At 55.2% G+C, this 15,605-nt stretch overlaps 1 protein-coding gene across 44 annotated transcripts in view; it reads right to left on the bottom strand.

Moving 5' to 3' along the window:
- The window catches only part of LOC308068419 (coiled-coil domain-containing protein 183-like), a 42,365-nt gene that overhangs the window by 7,567 nt on the left and 19,193 nt on the right, over positions 1-15,605 (bottom strand). For 29 of the 44 annotated variants that reach the window (XM_080399018.1, XM_080398988.1, XM_080398995.1 and 26 more), the window contains 12 exons: positions 14,395-14,529; positions 9,082-9,282; positions 7,192-8,494; positions 2,948-4,114; positions 2,716-2,820; positions 2,399-2,521; positions 1,876-2,004; positions 1,674-1,734; positions 1,491-1,591; positions 1,054-1,214; positions 528-687; positions 250-375 (listed from right to left, as the gene is read on the bottom strand). In XM_080399018.1, coding sequence (XP_080255144.1) covers positions 250-375; positions 528-687; positions 1,054-1,214; positions 1,491-1,591; positions 1,674-1,734; positions 1,876-2,004; positions 2,399-2,521; positions 2,716-2,820; positions 2,948-3,127 — 1,146 coding nt within the window. In that variant the 5' untranslated portion in view covers positions 3,128-4,114; positions 7,192-8,494; positions 9,082-9,282; positions 14,395-14,529. Of the gene's footprint in view, positions 1-249; positions 376-527; positions 688-1,053; positions 1,215-1,490; positions 1,592-1,673; positions 1,735-1,875; positions 2,005-2,398; positions 2,522-2,715; positions 4,181-5,871; positions 6,517-7,191; positions 8,495-9,081; positions 9,283-11,851; positions 13,439-13,973; positions 14,064-14,394; positions 14,544-14,993; positions 15,600-15,605 lie in introns of those variants that run through there. The other 15 variants (XM_080399002.1, XM_080399017.1, XM_080399024.1 and 12 more) reach the window with 14 other exon arrangements.

Here is a 15,605-nt window from a genome sequence, read left to right as displayed (position 1 = left end):
CTGTGGAAGACACTCCGGGTTACTTGCTGAAGGGGAGGTGGGTGTTCCAAGCCAAGGGCTGCCCCACCTCGAGGTCCCCGCGCGGGGCACACCCTGCAGTGCCCCGTGCCACCGGGGGCTGAGCTGCTCCATGGCTCTCCCCTGGCGCCACCTCCATCCTGCCAGCTGGGAGGACGCTTGGGATGGGCCGTATGGGAAAGCCCTGTGCGGGTGCCCAAAGGCCACAGCAGGGGTGGAGCCCCCGCGCACCTTGTTGTCCTTGTTGGGGCTGCGCCAGTCGTGGGGCAGGCTGGCCACCCGCTGCACCAGGTAGCGCAGCTTCTGCTCACAGTGCTGCAGCTTCCCCTCCACCGCCATGGCCTTGACAGGATCCTCCTGGAGTCAGAGAGAGAACCACCACCTTGGTGGGGAAAACGAGCCACGGGGTGGGGGGGGTGGGCAGTGGCTGCACCAAGCGTCACCACGCCGTGCTGCTGCACCAGCGGGCAGTGGCCGGGGCCAAGCTCATGCCAGCGCCATGTGGGTACCTGGCCGGGCACGGTGATGCCCTGCAGGTGGACGAAAAGGCTGTCGATGTCGTCTTCACATTTGAGCAGATCATCCTTGCTCCTCATCATCTGGGCCCGCATGTCCTCCAGCCGAGCCTCTTGGCACTGCAGTTTCAGCCGCAGCTCCTCCTCCAGCACCCTGGAGCCAAGCACATTCACATCCATACAAGTGCACAGGGGGGGCAGGAACACCCTAGAGCTGTTGCAAAAGCTGCTCAGGTTGCCAATGCAGAGCAGAGGTGCTGCCTGCAACCCAGCTCCACGCTGCTGGTACCACTTCCCACGCCAGGCCAGAAGCGGGGGTCCTCCTGCCGCCACAGCGGGAGCTTTGGGTGCTCTGCCAGGCCCAGAGTTGGGGGAGCCCCCTGCTCAGAAAACCTGGCGGCACAGGAGGGGTGGGCGGCTGCAGTGGGACGTGGGAAGGGGTGCCCTGCTGTGTCGGGACGCCTGGCACACACGTGTCCCCCCCGCCAAGGGCCGTGGCCCGGTGGACACGACTGCACACCTGCTTGTGTTCGAGGGCCGGTGAAACTTCAGCTTAGCTAGGTTCAGCTCCAGCTCGTGCAGCCTCTCCGCCAGTGCCTGCTTCTTCTCCTCGCCCTCCTTGATGCACTGCTCCAGGTCCGCCGAGGACTTCTGCTGTTCCAGGAGCCTGCCGGGTATGTCCTGGCCGGGGGAGAGCGCGAGGACTCAGCCCCCGGTGCTCCTGCAGGGTACAGGACCCAGGCCGTGGCCTCGGGGAGCCGTGTGCACCGTGGACGGCTGCAAGCTCATGTCACGGAGAAGTGTGGTGCCATCCCTGCCCGCCCCAGAGGGCCTCTGGGGGTCTCCCGAGGCAGAGGAGGGCAGAGAAGCCCACAATGCAACAAGGCAAGCAGAGGGCTCTCAGCTCCCCGGGCCCTGAGCAGCCGTGGGTTTTACCAGAGGGGGGGTTCACGTTACCCAGGTCCTGGAGCACTGCAGCGCAGCCTTGGCCTGCTCCAACTTCTGCGTGACCCTGGCCTCGTGCTCCATCTGGGACCTGACGGCCTCCAGACTGGTGCCTGGGGTGGGAGGGAAGCGTCAGGGAAGGATGCCTGCGGCTGTGCCCGCGTCCCACCCCCCTGCACCCCGCCAGGCACTCACCCACGAGCTGGTCCTGTGAGGCCGGGGTCGGGGAGTCCACGGTGAGCTCGTGCCTCTCCTGCTGCAAGGATGTGCATTGTCACCCCCCCTGCTGCTGACACGCGGGGGCAGCTGGCCCTGCAGGCCCCCAACCCGTGTGGGGCCCGGCACCGATGCCTGCCATCTGCCCACAGCCTGGCCTGTGCCAGGACCCCCAGCTCACCGCTCTCAGGTGCCTTTGGTACACGTCCTCCCGCCACCCTGTGTCTACAGAGACCTCCTGGGTGGCCCGGGAGCGGTACATGCGCGCTCTCTCCGCAAGGATCTGGCTGCGCGTCCTGTTTGCGTCCTTCTGGAGCGTGTCAGAGAAGGGAGAAGTGGCTGTCAGAGCTGGAACGGACCTTTGGCAGCCAGCTGAACTTGTGGGATGGCCAGGGTCAGCAATGACCAGCCCCCCCGCCAAGTAGACAGGCTGGGAAGGATAGTGGGCAAGGAGGGCTGGCGGGTGGAGCGTGCTGCCTTCGCCGTAGCTGGGACTTCGGGCAGGCTGTCCCCAGCCCCAGGGCAGCCCGGCCCAAGAGCGACACCCGGGAGGAGCTATGGAGCTATCGGGGCACTGTGGGCAAGCCCAGCTCCGGCTCTTTTGCTCTTGGTTGAAGGCACACTCAGCAGCTCCGGGGCACATGGTGCCGTCGGTGGGCTCTGGAGGGTGGAAAAGGGCCCCGAGGTGCCCCTGGCCATCTCACCTTGGCTCTGTCAGCGGCTTTGCAGGCCTCCAAGGCCATGAGATCCATGTCCTGGAGCTCCCTACCATACAGCTCGGCCATCTTGCACAGGAGGTCCAGGTGTGGAGGCAGGTGGGCCAGCTCCTGGGACACAGGGAGCCACAGCACGTCACCCCAGTGAGCCCCAGGGGTCCCCCGTGCTGTGACAGCAGATGGAGGGGAGCAGGAGGACCTCTTTGATCTGGGAGGGGGGCGTCCCACCAGCGTTGCCCCTGGGGCACCTCCTTGTCTCTGCTGGGGGAGCAGGTGGCACGATGGCACGGTGGGGAGGAGCTCACCTTCCTCAGGACATCCCGCACCGCCAGGTACAGGGCGGTCACCTTCTGTCCAGTGTGGACTTTGAGGAGCACCTTCTCAATGTTTTTCTCCAGCTGGCGAATGGCCTGGGGCAGAGGTGGGGGGGTACAGGGGGTGACCCCGCATGCCGAGCCCAGAGGCCAGCCGGGGGGTGCAGGGGCTGGATTAGAGCCCTCTGCAGGTGCTGCCAGCCCAGGAGGGGGTCCCAGGTACCTGCGCCTGTGCCTGCTGCCGCTTGTCAGGCATCGCAGCATCCTGCAGCTGCTGCAGCCGCCTCTGCAGCTCCTCCCGCACTTGTCTCCGCTGCCTCACCTGGTGCAGCAGCATGTTGCAGGTGTTCACCCGTTCATAGATGTCGGCCTGGAGCTTCTCCTGGGCCACCTGGATGGGCATGCGAGCATTCAGCAGGCTGGAGGCAGAGCTTGCTGGGCGCCCGCGGCACAAGGGGGTCCTGCCTGCAAAACCGCCCCCAGGGTGGAGCTGGGGACACCGGCCTTAGGGGCGCTGCCTAACTGAGACCCAGGGCTGGGCGTCAATCGAATCCGTCAGTGCCCCAGCTGCGGGGGTGCCGGAGAGCAGCAGCAGCAGCACCACCACCCCCCCCACCCGCCCGCCGCTGGCCCTGCAAGAGGCCCCCGGGCAAAGGCAGCTCTGCGGGGCCAGGGTCTCTGTCACCGCAGCGGGGCTTATAACCGGGTTGTACCCTCGGGACGGGCAGTGAAGGGCAGGGCAGGGCAGGGCCAGCATCTCTCTCTCAGGGATGCGGCTGGAGCTGCAGGAACCCGGGCAGCCCTGGGCACACACAGGCTGGGACAGCCGGGAGCACTGCCGGGACAACAGATCTGCTCAGGGAGCTCAAGGAGGATCTGCACGGGTGGGTCCCGCAGTGGAAAGGGACCCGTGGGACCACACACAAACACCCCCCGTTGCACCACACCAGCCCTGGGGGGCTGTCCTTGTGCCGGCACCAGGTCACTCTACCGCCCACCCTGTCCTTCTGAGCCTTCCCACAGCCCCAGCCCCCTGCAAGCAGCCCGGGCGTGCTGGGCCCTGTCTTGTTGGCCAAAGCGGCCCCCAAGGACTTCAGCGCTCTGCAGGTCTCAGAGACGGTGTGTCTGTTGTGCTGCGGGCACGAGAGGGGCAGAGAGAACAATCACCACCAGCCTGGGGCCAGTCCCAGCCTAGTGCTGCCCTGTGGAGCCCGCTCCCGACAGGGCCAGCGCCAGGCAGGGGCAGAGCAGGAGGGACCCGACGGTACCTGCTGGCTATGGCCCCGGGCACGGACGTCCTCCTGCACAGCCTCACACAGGCGGGGCAGCCGCTCTCCGGTCCCACTGCGCTTTTCCTCACGCGGCTGCACGCAAAACTTCCTGCCTTGCTCTGGGGGACACAAAGGCGCTGTTGGTACCGTGCAGGACAACGCGGGGACCGAGAGCCACCCGCCCGCCCCAGGCCGTCCACAACGCGGGGACCGAGAGCCACCCGCCCGCCCCAGGCCGTCCACAACGTGGGGACCGAGAGCCACCTGCCCACCCCAGGCCGTCCATAACGAGGGGACCGAGAGCCACCCGCTCGCCCCAGGCCGTCCACAACGAGGGGACCGAGAGCCACCCGCCCGCCCCAGGCCGTCCACAACGAGGGGACCGAGAGCCACCCGCCCGCCCCAGGCCGTCCATAACGAGGGGACCGAGAGCCACCCGCCCGCCCCAGGCCGTCCATAACGAGGGGACCGAGAGCCACCCGCCCGCCCCAGGCCGTCCACAACGCGGGGACCGAGAGCCACCCGCCCGCCCCAGGCCGTCCCCACAAGAAGCCCAAGGGGCAGCACCCTGCAAGGCGACGGCGGCACACAGCTCCTGGGCGCGCTGGCTGAGGTTTGCCTTGCGGCCCCGCATGGTGCCGCTGCTCCTGCCTCGGCCCTCCAGCCTGGCTGCGCACGTGGCAGCCGTCGTGGCTCTACTGCCCGGTGGAGACGTTGCCGGGCTGTTAGGACGTTGGCAGGCTGTGACATGGGCTGTGACACGGGCTGTGACATCACAGAGCTGAGCTCACTCCCTGCACTGGCGGAACTGTCACGGTGGCACCTCCCAGTGCCACATGGCACACACCTCCTGCTCGGCCAGCGCCTCCTGCTCAGCCATCGCCACCCATGGCCCCCTCCTCTCCGCTTCTGCGGGCCACAGGCGAATGAATAACCAGTTACTGAGGCAGCCCAAGGCAGGGCGGGCAGCGCGGTCCCAGCAGCGTGGCTGCAGCAGTTGCAGCCCGCCCAGCTGGGGGACCTCTCCAAGCCCCACCAGACGCGGGCCAGGACACTTGCAGGGAAAACATCTTGGCACCGTGGACCCAAACAGCCCCCCGTGCTCTGGCAGCTGCTGGCTGGTTTCACATGGCACCAGGAGCCCGTTCCTGCCTCACCACGCGCCTCTGCAACATCAGTGCCTCAGGCAGGGAATGGCTACGCTGGGAGGTCTAGCTCTAGTTCTATAGACCAGCTGCTGAGACTGGGTTTTGGTCTTGTCCTTCCCGTGTGTTCTGGCTCAGCTACGGACACGGCAAGGAATGCAAGCATGTACATTTATTTGTTAAGAAATAAAACCAAGCTCCCTCTACCAGAGAGGAGGATAACCCTCAATCTTTGATTTGCAGAAAAAGACTCCTTATAGAGGGAAACTGCCTTCCTAGCACCAAGCTTTTAGATCAGCTCTGATGAAGTTTCTGTAACTCGAGATCTTTAATGTGTAGCCATCCTATGGTGCTCTAGCTGCTGAAAATAGGAAGCAAAGAAATTAGAGGATTCTGAAATCCAGTGTTACCGACACAGGATCATCCCAGGCTCTTACTCAGCACCTCATTTGCAGACTGATGGATTGCATGTTAACGCCAATGGCCCATGACAGGCTACACACAGACATTACCATCTTTTGTGCTTCATAAAAATGTGCATAAAGAGATGGCCCTTTGAAAGACAAGCAGTGAAGGCTTTGTGCCCACAAGGAACCTGGCCAGTCTGTCCATGCACGTAGAGATCTCCACACTGAGGCGGGGCCCACGTGGCAAACAGAGTCATTATGCCACTACACTGTCCTAGGCAGCATTTAAACATCATGGCAGGTTACCGGGCGGGGGGGGGGGGGGGGGGGGGGGGCGGGCAAGAAAGAGCTTTTTAGAAGAATGGCTAAAATGCCTCAAGGATGTCCATTTCAGTGGCCCTCAGCAAAACTCAGACTCTCGAGTGGACGACTCTTCCAAAATATTGCTCAAGAAACGTGAGCCAGGCTTGTACAAGCTCGTGTCAACAGGCGCCTGCAGAAATCAGCTTCCAGGAGGAAGCCTTTGACTAAGGGTCTAGTCCCACAGGCCCCCTGCACCTCACACATCAAACCTCTCCGCTTTCAGTTGTCTTCAGCCCTCCCTGCCTAAATTCTAGAGACTTCCCATGCTGTTCATGCTACAAAGGAAAAGGTCACGTAAGCAGCACAAGCCAGAGCTCCCTTCAGTTCTCATGTAGCAGGCAGTTGGGCGCGCTAAGAGTGAACAGCCAATCATGAACACACCACTTGCCTGGGAGAGACATCGAGGCGTTGGCTAGCCTGCAGCTCCTGACCTGCTGCCTGCTGTTAGCATGGGAAGGGGTACGTCACGCTGAAGGCTCCGTAAATCCCTGCTGGCTGAGCTTTCGGTCACCCAAGCACAGGGGCTTTGCCTGGTGGTTTGCATTTTCCGTCTCTCCTCCTCCACTTGCTGTCCTCTCTTCCCCTCTTTGAAACACACCAGTTCCACTAAAAAGCATTTGTTTAACACAGCTGAGACAAGATCTCATGGAACTATCACCAACTAGATCCTGTGCCTCAGGAGCTGCCTGGAAATGCTGGGCAGGTATTAGAAAGCAGCATAAACAGCGAGAGGAGAAAGGACAGCTGCCAGGATTGCTCTGTGTCGCACTAAAACGGGGCACAACCAAACCGCTCCTGCTGGGGAATGGCGGCCCAACAAAAGCCTGTCCAGCTCGATGGGCAGAGGCCACCCATGCCTGTCGGAGATTCTCACTGATGCCGTGGAATGAACAGCTCACAAGCGCAGGCCACCCCTTCGGCCCACTAAAAGCATAGCTGTGGCCAGAGGCACCTCCTATACCATTCACAAAAATACTGTCTTTCTGTATCTATAATATATAAATAGGTGATAATTCGTTTTCCTTAGGGTAGCTAAATATGTGTCACAAATAAGTTATTTGGAGGAGAACATTTTTTCTAAGTCAGCAAGTAGTCCTCTATCCAGCATAGGAAATCTTTAAGAATGGTCCTTTACTCGAATTATCAAGCAGCTAACTGCAGAAGCCCAAGTCAGTGATCGTGCTGCCAGCAGATCAATTTTTAGGCACGATCCATGCTTTGCAACTGCTCAGAAGTGAAAATGCAGCTCTCTTCTGAAGGTTCCTCTCCTCACAAACTCACCCCGTAGCGATCTATGCAACCTGCCGCTCAGCACTGACAGCTCCAGATAGCAACGATGGGCACCGTATCGGCCCAACACTCTTCAACAGCAACCTTTAAAGTAAACCAAAGTGAGAGTCACTTTTCTACCACATCTTAACTCAGGCCTCATTAGTGCAACTGACACAAAATGTTCCTGCAGACAAACACATTTGTAAACCAAGCAAGTGTAGAAGGATAAAAAAACCTACACTGCATGGGAAAATCCCAGAGGACTAGTGTCAGGAAATACCTAGCAGCAGGAGATTGGAAAAAACATGAAGGCCGAACAGAAGAGCATGGCTACCACCAGTCATTTCATAGAATGTTGTTGCAAGTAGAACTGCTGTGGGAAGGCTTTCATTCAAGCTTTTGTCTCCTTCCTCCACGTCTTTCAGACTCATCATTTCCAGGGTTCCTTTCCCTTTTGTCTCACTCCGTATCAGCTCATCAATCTCTCTGAAGCAGCCTGGGTCAATAAGGCACACCTGAAATTTTTCACGTCATCAGTCAAGCCATAGTATTTGATTGTCATTAGACCCTTTTCAAGGTCTCACATTAATTTTCATTAAAAATAAAAATGCTTTAGTGACTAAGAAGGAATTTGCAGAATTGATAAGCAATTTCTATCAAGTAGTCTTTCCACAGAGGCTCTGCAGTTCCATTTACCCATGCTGGGCATATCTTTTGACAGCTGGGGTTGCTAGATTCTAATCTGGTCTCGGAAAGACACTTGCTAATACCAAATTCTGCTTTGCCATAGACTATTTTTTCAAAACCTAATTAACTGCTGTCAAATACAGGCCTGACCCACTAAATGAAGAGTAACATTCCATACATGCAGAGAAATTTATCTGTGCTGTAGGATAATCACTGCTAAGAGGAGTAACACTGCTCCTCCGCAGCTTGAAGCAGCAACCTCTGTACAATAAAGGCTACTTGCACGCTGACCTCACTAGGATTAGGTGACATTAAAACCACAAAGCACACCTCTGATTTAGAACCTCTGGTAAACCTGCAGTTTATCTCAACATCTTCCACATATTCATTCATCATCTAGTCAAAGGTACAGGTGGTAGTCAAATCAAGTATGACACCCAAGGACTGCTTTATTACTCCCAGTTTCCAGCTGTTTGTGCAAATCTTCACTCTCAATAACTTTAATCAGGGGCTTGAGCTTCTCTCTCAGTTTCTTCCTCTCCTTTGCTGAAAGGATAAATCGCAGCCTCATGTGAGCACGTTCGATCTGCATCGTTTCCTTTAACTGTCTGATCACTTCCAGTGCCTGTCACGACATGAAGAGGAAAGAGCATTGACACACATGCTTACAAACCCTCGCACAGACCAAAATCCAAATCCTTTGCATTAGCTCCAGGCACAGTTCTCAGCACTGATCATTGTCACCCTGCTGCAGGGAGTATGGTTTACACTCCCTTGGTAGAGCAGCAAGAAAAGGCAGAGGTATGGCTGTTTGTGACCACTTCAAATACTTAACAAGCCTGTCCAAAATCATGTTCAATAGCAGCCATACTGCAAAACAACAGAAACCCACGTGGCTCAGATGCAAAGCCTGATTCACCACCTTAATTAAAATAAACGATAAAACTTCCTTCTGTTCCAGGCATACCACTGCTGCTTCTTGCTGCTTTAATTGGTTTCTTTCTTTCTTTCTCCCTTCCCCACATTGTTAGAAAACAAACTGCGTGAGTTTCAGAAGCTGCTTGTACCCAGCATGCAGCTGCCAGCCAGCTGAGTAACCGCTCTGCAGGCTTCAGACCGCAGTGCTCTGCTCACCCCTCGGTGGCTGCGCAGGGAGAAATCAGGCTTGAAGAGCCACCTCTGAGCAGCAGCTCATGTCGTGAGAAAACCAACCTGCTGCTTTGTGCTCCTGTGCGGCTTGACAGAGTAGTGAATATCTTTCATGGCTCTTTCTATACTGATCACTGTCTATGGCCTCTTTGTTTAAGGATTCACACACTTGTCAGCCACAATAGTTGTGATGCCTCTAAACATCTGCTCCAGCTGTGTCTGTCGTTCTTTGTCCAATCCTTGCAGCTCCCTTTTTGATAAAATCTGTACAGTAAAAATCAAGACATTAGTTAATAAACATCACAGATTTGACCTAAGAATGAAAATGTTAGTAACTCTGTTAAATTTAAAGTTAAATGGTTTGGTTAGACAGGAAGCGGAGCAAAATAACAACCGTATTAGTAATGTACACCATTATGGCAGGCACCATTGGAAAGTCTGCAGACAAAAACCCACCACAGACACACCCAACTACAAAAAGAGAAGTGAAGTTTTACTGAAATTCTCATCACCACAAGTCCACTGTTCATACTGTACTGAGGACTAAGAAAGTGGATCTGTTCCTTATTTTTTTATATATATTTATGCATGTGTATATATATACATATATACACACACACACACATATATAATATACAGCACTTCATTGAAGTGTCCAAAGTAAGCAACTGTCCCCTTCCTTTCCCTGCATCCAAAGTTCTGCTACCTGCTTTCTGGAGTAAGAAACAAACCCGCTGACTTTTGCACTCATCTGGAGCCAAAATGCTAAATGGCACCACCCATGCACAGCTCCACCAGAGAAGGTGCCAGGAAGCACTTCTCTTGGTTCTCACGTTGCCCTGGTAGCCATGTGAAGGACACCACAAGAGTTCTGCTACCTGCTTTCTGGGGTGAGAAAACTAACCCAACACTTTTGCAGTTGTGCAGAGCCTAAACTCACCTTGGGAAAGTGCAGCACTGCTCCCCTGGAGCAGGTGCCAGGAAGGAATTCTCTTGGTGTTTCTCACCTTGCCCTGGTAGCCATGTGATACCATAAAAGTTCTGCTTTCTGTGGCGAGAACAATGACCCCTCACATTTGTACTCTTTAGAGAGCCCAAAAACGCCTTGGGAAAGTGCAGCACTGCTCCCCTGGAGAAGGTATTTAGCGGCTTGCTTTTGCTATAGAAAGGAGGTGATATAGGTGCTGCTGGTAAAGGAGAAATCCAACAACTTAAAACAGGCAGGGGAAGGCAGGGCAGTTAGGACTGCCTTTATGGAGTTCGGCATTGTTCATGTAGGCACATACACCTTCTGGCACATCAGTGAGTAGGCTTATGACACTGGCTGCATCAGCACAAACTCGTGCTCTCCGTTATCCATGGTTTGCTTTTATAGCGCATAGAAACTAGGTTACAAAATTGAGCCTTGGAGTCCAGAATGAGGCAGCACTGTATCTGCTGGAATCCAAGCAGTGTCTTCTCTCCCGAGAGCCACACCTCACTTGTCCCCCTTCAAACCCTGCAGCCAGTCACTTGGTTCACATGTTATCAGAGAATACCAAACAGGTGCAAGAACATGCCGGTACCTACTCCCTGTGAGAGCTTGTTCAACACTGCTGTCTTTCTCAGCTGCTAGTTAGCCAAGACGACTGCATCTGTGTGTGACAGCTGGGATTCCAGCGGGACCTCAGCACGCTGCACCAGCTCCAGTAGTGCCATCTCACTGGCAGCTGGCTGTAGCCCGTCCAGCTGTGTCAACAGCAAAGTGCCACTACACAAATAGTCAAATCCTAAGAAGCAGTCAGCCAAGAGCAGAGCTGACAGCAAGCGCCAGCCCTGCCAGGCAGCCATGGATGGGAAGAAGCCCAGATAGAACGACCTGTGAATGCCCTGAAAAGCAAGCGAGGCTCCTGGTAGTGCCGCAGGCTGGGCGGGTCTCTCCTAGGGAACCTGTGTCCCCCCAGAGCCTGCCAGGGGGAGAGGCTGCGAGTGGGGGTTAAAACCACCACAGCCCCCACAAGGCAGGGCCACAGGCTGTACCCTGCAGCACAGCTGGCGGGGCCACCCTGCCACGGGGAACGCCTGCAGGTTTCCCTGAAGAAGTGACCCCACAATGTGAGACACATCCCAGCTGGGGCCGCTTCTCCCACAGGCAGCTGCCCTTGGGCAGGCGGCTGTGCCAGGGCTGCCTCCCCCAGCCTGGAGAGCTTTCCCCAGCTCTCAGCAGCACAGGGGTATGGGGGCCAGGAGAGGAGAGGAGGGTATCCCTGAAACCCCTATCTCAGCTGCTTGCCTCGCCCTGGCCTTCAGGACAGCAGGCTCTGGCTCCTTTGGGGACCTACTGGCAAGAGTCCCAGGGCAACTCTCCCTTCCCCTTCTGGGGATGCATCCCATCCCCGCAGCAATGAGCAAAGCAGCAGAGAAGCAACCAGTAGTGGCCCCTCTCCCCCAGTTGTGACACCCACATTCCTCCCTCTCTACCAGTTCTTGAGCCATATGCCAGCTTCTCCCCCAGTTCCCAGGGCCATACCCCTTGACGTGCGGAATTGTACTCTACAATCCAAGGAGAGTAATAAAGCAGGTGTGTTTACTGTGGCACTGGGTGCAAGGGGGATCACTCCTCCCAACTTGCACACTTAATTGTACTCATAATACATATATATACAGTGAAGTTGGTTAGTTCTGCCCAAAGTCTACACCTAATAATTATGGGTTAGCTGCTTTCTCGCTTCAATTTAAAGGTACAGTTCATTCTACATTCACTACGCACACTCCCCAAGAGGGGGATCCACCCTCTTTGGGGGGGGGCATTTGAGTAGGTGGTCACAATCTCCCACTACCACAATTATTTTACCTGAGTATCCTTGAGTCTTATCACTTCAGTAGTTTGTTTTCTTTTAGCAGTTAGCAGGTCCTTATCAGAAGGCTCCTTATTTACATTCTTGTGGGGCTCACCTACATCTTACTAACTGTCCCTTGAAGTGCTGAGCAGGCCAAGCCCCAGAGCGTCTCTACAGGCAGTGAGGCTCCAGCTTGTGTGTTGATGTTTCTGTTATCTATGCAGCTCCTGCCTGCAGCAGTTTCAAGTTTTTCACTATATTTTCTTGCATCAGGGGCACCCAAGGATTTCTATTGGAGGGAGGGCAGGAGTGCCCACTGACACGGCTACTAGGCAGCCAGCAGGTGGGGGTTCTGGGATGACCCAACAGTCCTTAGGACAGCTCTTTAGGGCTCCCAGGGCTGGGGCATGGGAGCTCCGTGGTTACCTTCCCAATAGTGGGGCTGCAGGAGCAGATGGAACAGTTTGGTCTAGCACCTTCCCAGTAACCAGGCTGTCCACTTGTGGATTAACCCATAATTTCCATTAAATGGGCCTGCAGAGTGTTTCTGACAGGCCAGTCAGAAACCCCATGCATCAGCCCAAGAACGTCCCCATTCCAGATCTCGCTACACTCTGTTCAGGGTCAGTTTGTCCTTTTCATGCTCCATACCCCAGTTTTCACAGTCAGCAGGTCCCGTGGCCATCTCCCAGCATGCCCCAGTATGAAGTACAGCCCAGAACTGGCAAAATTCCTGGGTTTGCTGCTGTTAGGACCCAGACAATTGTGCTACTGCTCTGTATTTATTCTTGTGCTGTTCTTCAGCAATAAATGGTTGACCACTTGTCCTGGTTTCAGCTGGAATAGTTAATTTTCTTCTTAGTAGTTAGTACAGTGCTGTGTTTTGGTTGTGATGCGAGAACAATGTTGATAGGACACTGATGCTTTTAGTTGTTGCTGGGTGATGTTTATACTAAATCAAGGGCTTTTCAGTTCCTTGGGCCCTGCCAGCAAGGGGGCTGGAGGAGGACAGGAAATTGGGAGGGGACACAGCCAGGACAGGTGACCCAAGCTAGCCAAAGAGGTATTCCATGTCATATGCCGACATGCTAAGTATATAAACTGGGGGAGGAAGAAGGAAGGGGGGGACATTTGGCATTATGGCGTTTGTCTTCCCAAGTAACCATTATACATGATGGAGCCCGGCTGTCCTGGCGATGGCTGAACACCTGCCTGCCCATGGGAAGTGGTGGATGAATTCCTTGCATGCATGGCTTTTGCTTTACCTATAAAATAATAAAATAGTTATCTCAACCCTGGAGTTTTACATTTATTTCTGATGCTTCTTCCCATCCCTCTGGGTGGGGGGGAGTGAGCAAGTAGCTGCATGGTGCCTGGTTGCTGGCCAGGGTTAAACCATGACATCACTGAAGCCCAGCAGCTGGCCTGGCTGGTAGGAAGCCAGTTCCCTGGTACTCTGTGGCAGATGGGCCAGTTTTCCAGGCACAGATGGTGGCTGCTGGTGTTGGGTCTGGCTCTCAGTGGGTGCTGGGATGTGCAGGATGGCTATCTGGGTGCGAGGGGCAGCTCTGCTGTTGGGCCAGTTTCTCAAACTGAGGTGCCTGTGGAGAGAGAAGGTTGCCAAGGCCGCATCACAGTTGTGGTGCTGGGTGGGGGTGAGGGTGCAGGTCAGTACCTGGTGCACTGTGGGGTGCAGACACCTGGCTGCACATGGGAATTGTGGGCACAGAGAGCTCTGTCCAAAAACTAGGCACCCCGCACCCCTCGGCTGGGCTCTGCTTGGCTGCCCATGGCTCGTCTCCTCTTGGCCCTGACCTGCCTGCTCTGCATATGCTGGAAAGCAGACCCAACTCTGGCAGACCAAAGGGACCAAAACTGGGCATGGCACTGCAGGGCCAGGAGAGCCTCCTGTCCTCCTCTCTCAGCATGTCTGGCAGGGACCAGCACTGGGCTCTCCTGCCCATCCCTGCCCAGGGAAGGGGACAGTCTTGGTGCTCTGTTTGGTGCTGAATACATATCCAGAGCCCTGACAGGCAAAACTCCTGCCCGTGCTGACAACACGCACGCTGGCAGTGCCAGAGAGCAGATGGGACAGATTGACCTCTTTCTCCAAAGAAAGCTCAGTAGGTTCCTCACCACGGTCTGAGTTGCTGGGACACCTTGGCCAAGGTGAACATCTGGGATCTATGGCATCACCTAGCAGGGTGATTTCTTCTCCTCGGCTCACTGGTAGGGAGAGAGATGTCACTCTTGCAGTTCTCCCTTTTTGTGACAATCTGATCCCTCGGCATTTTCACTTTCTGACTTGCTCTTCCCATATCTGTTGCTGGGTCTGCTCTTTTGAGGCAGGGTCACTTTTAGCTTAGCAAGTTAGCAATGTAACACTTAGCTAACCCATGAATTGAGAGGCCAAGTCAAACATCTTACAGCAGAAATCTCAGAGGAGTCTGGCCAGTAACTAACTCTGCACTACAGAATAACCTACCTCGAAAAGCTTCATGGCTTAGAGCAGCCAGCTAATACAGAAGTTTGGGAAAAAATGCTCCCAACAACTCACCATTTTCTCTTCCTCCACACAAGCATCACATAGCATAACACCATCCCAAGCATGTGGAGCCCAAGATTGCCACAGCACCTTCTACGCAGTACTTCTGGAAACATTTAGGATCCACAGCATTTGTGCTTCTCTGTGCTGGAGTAAAAAAACTGCACATTAGTGAGTCCTGGAATCTCACAGGTCTGACATGGCCAGAAAATGTTTTTTCTCACTTTGTTAGCAGCTCTGAACCAGTAAACATCCTGAGGCTATGTTTCCTTGGTTTTCGGTAGAAAACCAAAACCATTGCAAATCAATGCATTCTTTACCTCTCTTTCTCTGATCAGCTTTGCTTGGCCTCTGAAATGGCCATAATCCAATTTTCCCAGTGTCATGGCTTTGCTCCCCTTTCTCAGCCACTTTGAGCAACACAGACAAACGCCACCCCTATGTCAGGGAGTGCCACCCACGGGTCCCCCTGCCCAGCCCAGCACCCACAACCCGAGGGGACAGAGTCAGGCCCACCCACTCTGCCTTTTCACCAGGATGGGCACTGCCTGATGCCTCCCATTTTCAAGACACGCCTCCCACTTGTGGCACCCTGCAAGACTGCTCAGTACCTGGATCCTTTCAAAAGAATTGTATATCCCAGTGTGGTGGGCTTCCTTGGGGTTGGACAGCACCGTCAAGAATCAGAGAAAGATAAATCCTCAGCATGGCTCAGGGACAGAGAATGCAGAAGGAGGGTGCAGGTTCTCACTAAGCCTGTGCCTGATCCCTCAGTGAATCCCTTTGAACCTCAGTTCAGAGCAGCAGTCCCCCTCTCTTGGGCCTAGGGCCTCTAGAGACTCACAGAGAGATCTGGGATGCAGCTACTGAGGGGGTTACATTACTTTAAGAGTCATATTTCCATCATCTATTGAACATGGTTCAGATGGCCTCATTCCTGAAATGGCACAGGTCTGAAATTCCTGTGAATGGATTGTGGTGACAAGTGAGCATCTCACTGCATCCACAGAGGGTTACCAGCACCTCTCTGGTACACTGATGGCAATAACCTCCACAACCCAGAGAGGACAGTCATCCGCAGAGAGACATTCCTGGCTTCTTTTACAACACTCGCTCTGTACTAAGTCTGGGTGCTGATGTGATGTGCAGGAGCAGGCACCAGAGCCTGCAGACACACACTGATTTTGATCTATGACACTGCATGACCCAGGGACAGCAATTAC

Source organism: Falco punctatus (assembly GCF_963210335.1).
Source record: "Falco punctatus genome assembly, chromosome: 1".
Taxonomy (NCBI): Eukaryota; Metazoa; Chordata; class Aves; order Falconiformes; family Falconidae; genus Falco; species Falco punctatus.
This window is presented reverse-complemented; position numbering and strand designations above follow the sequence as displayed.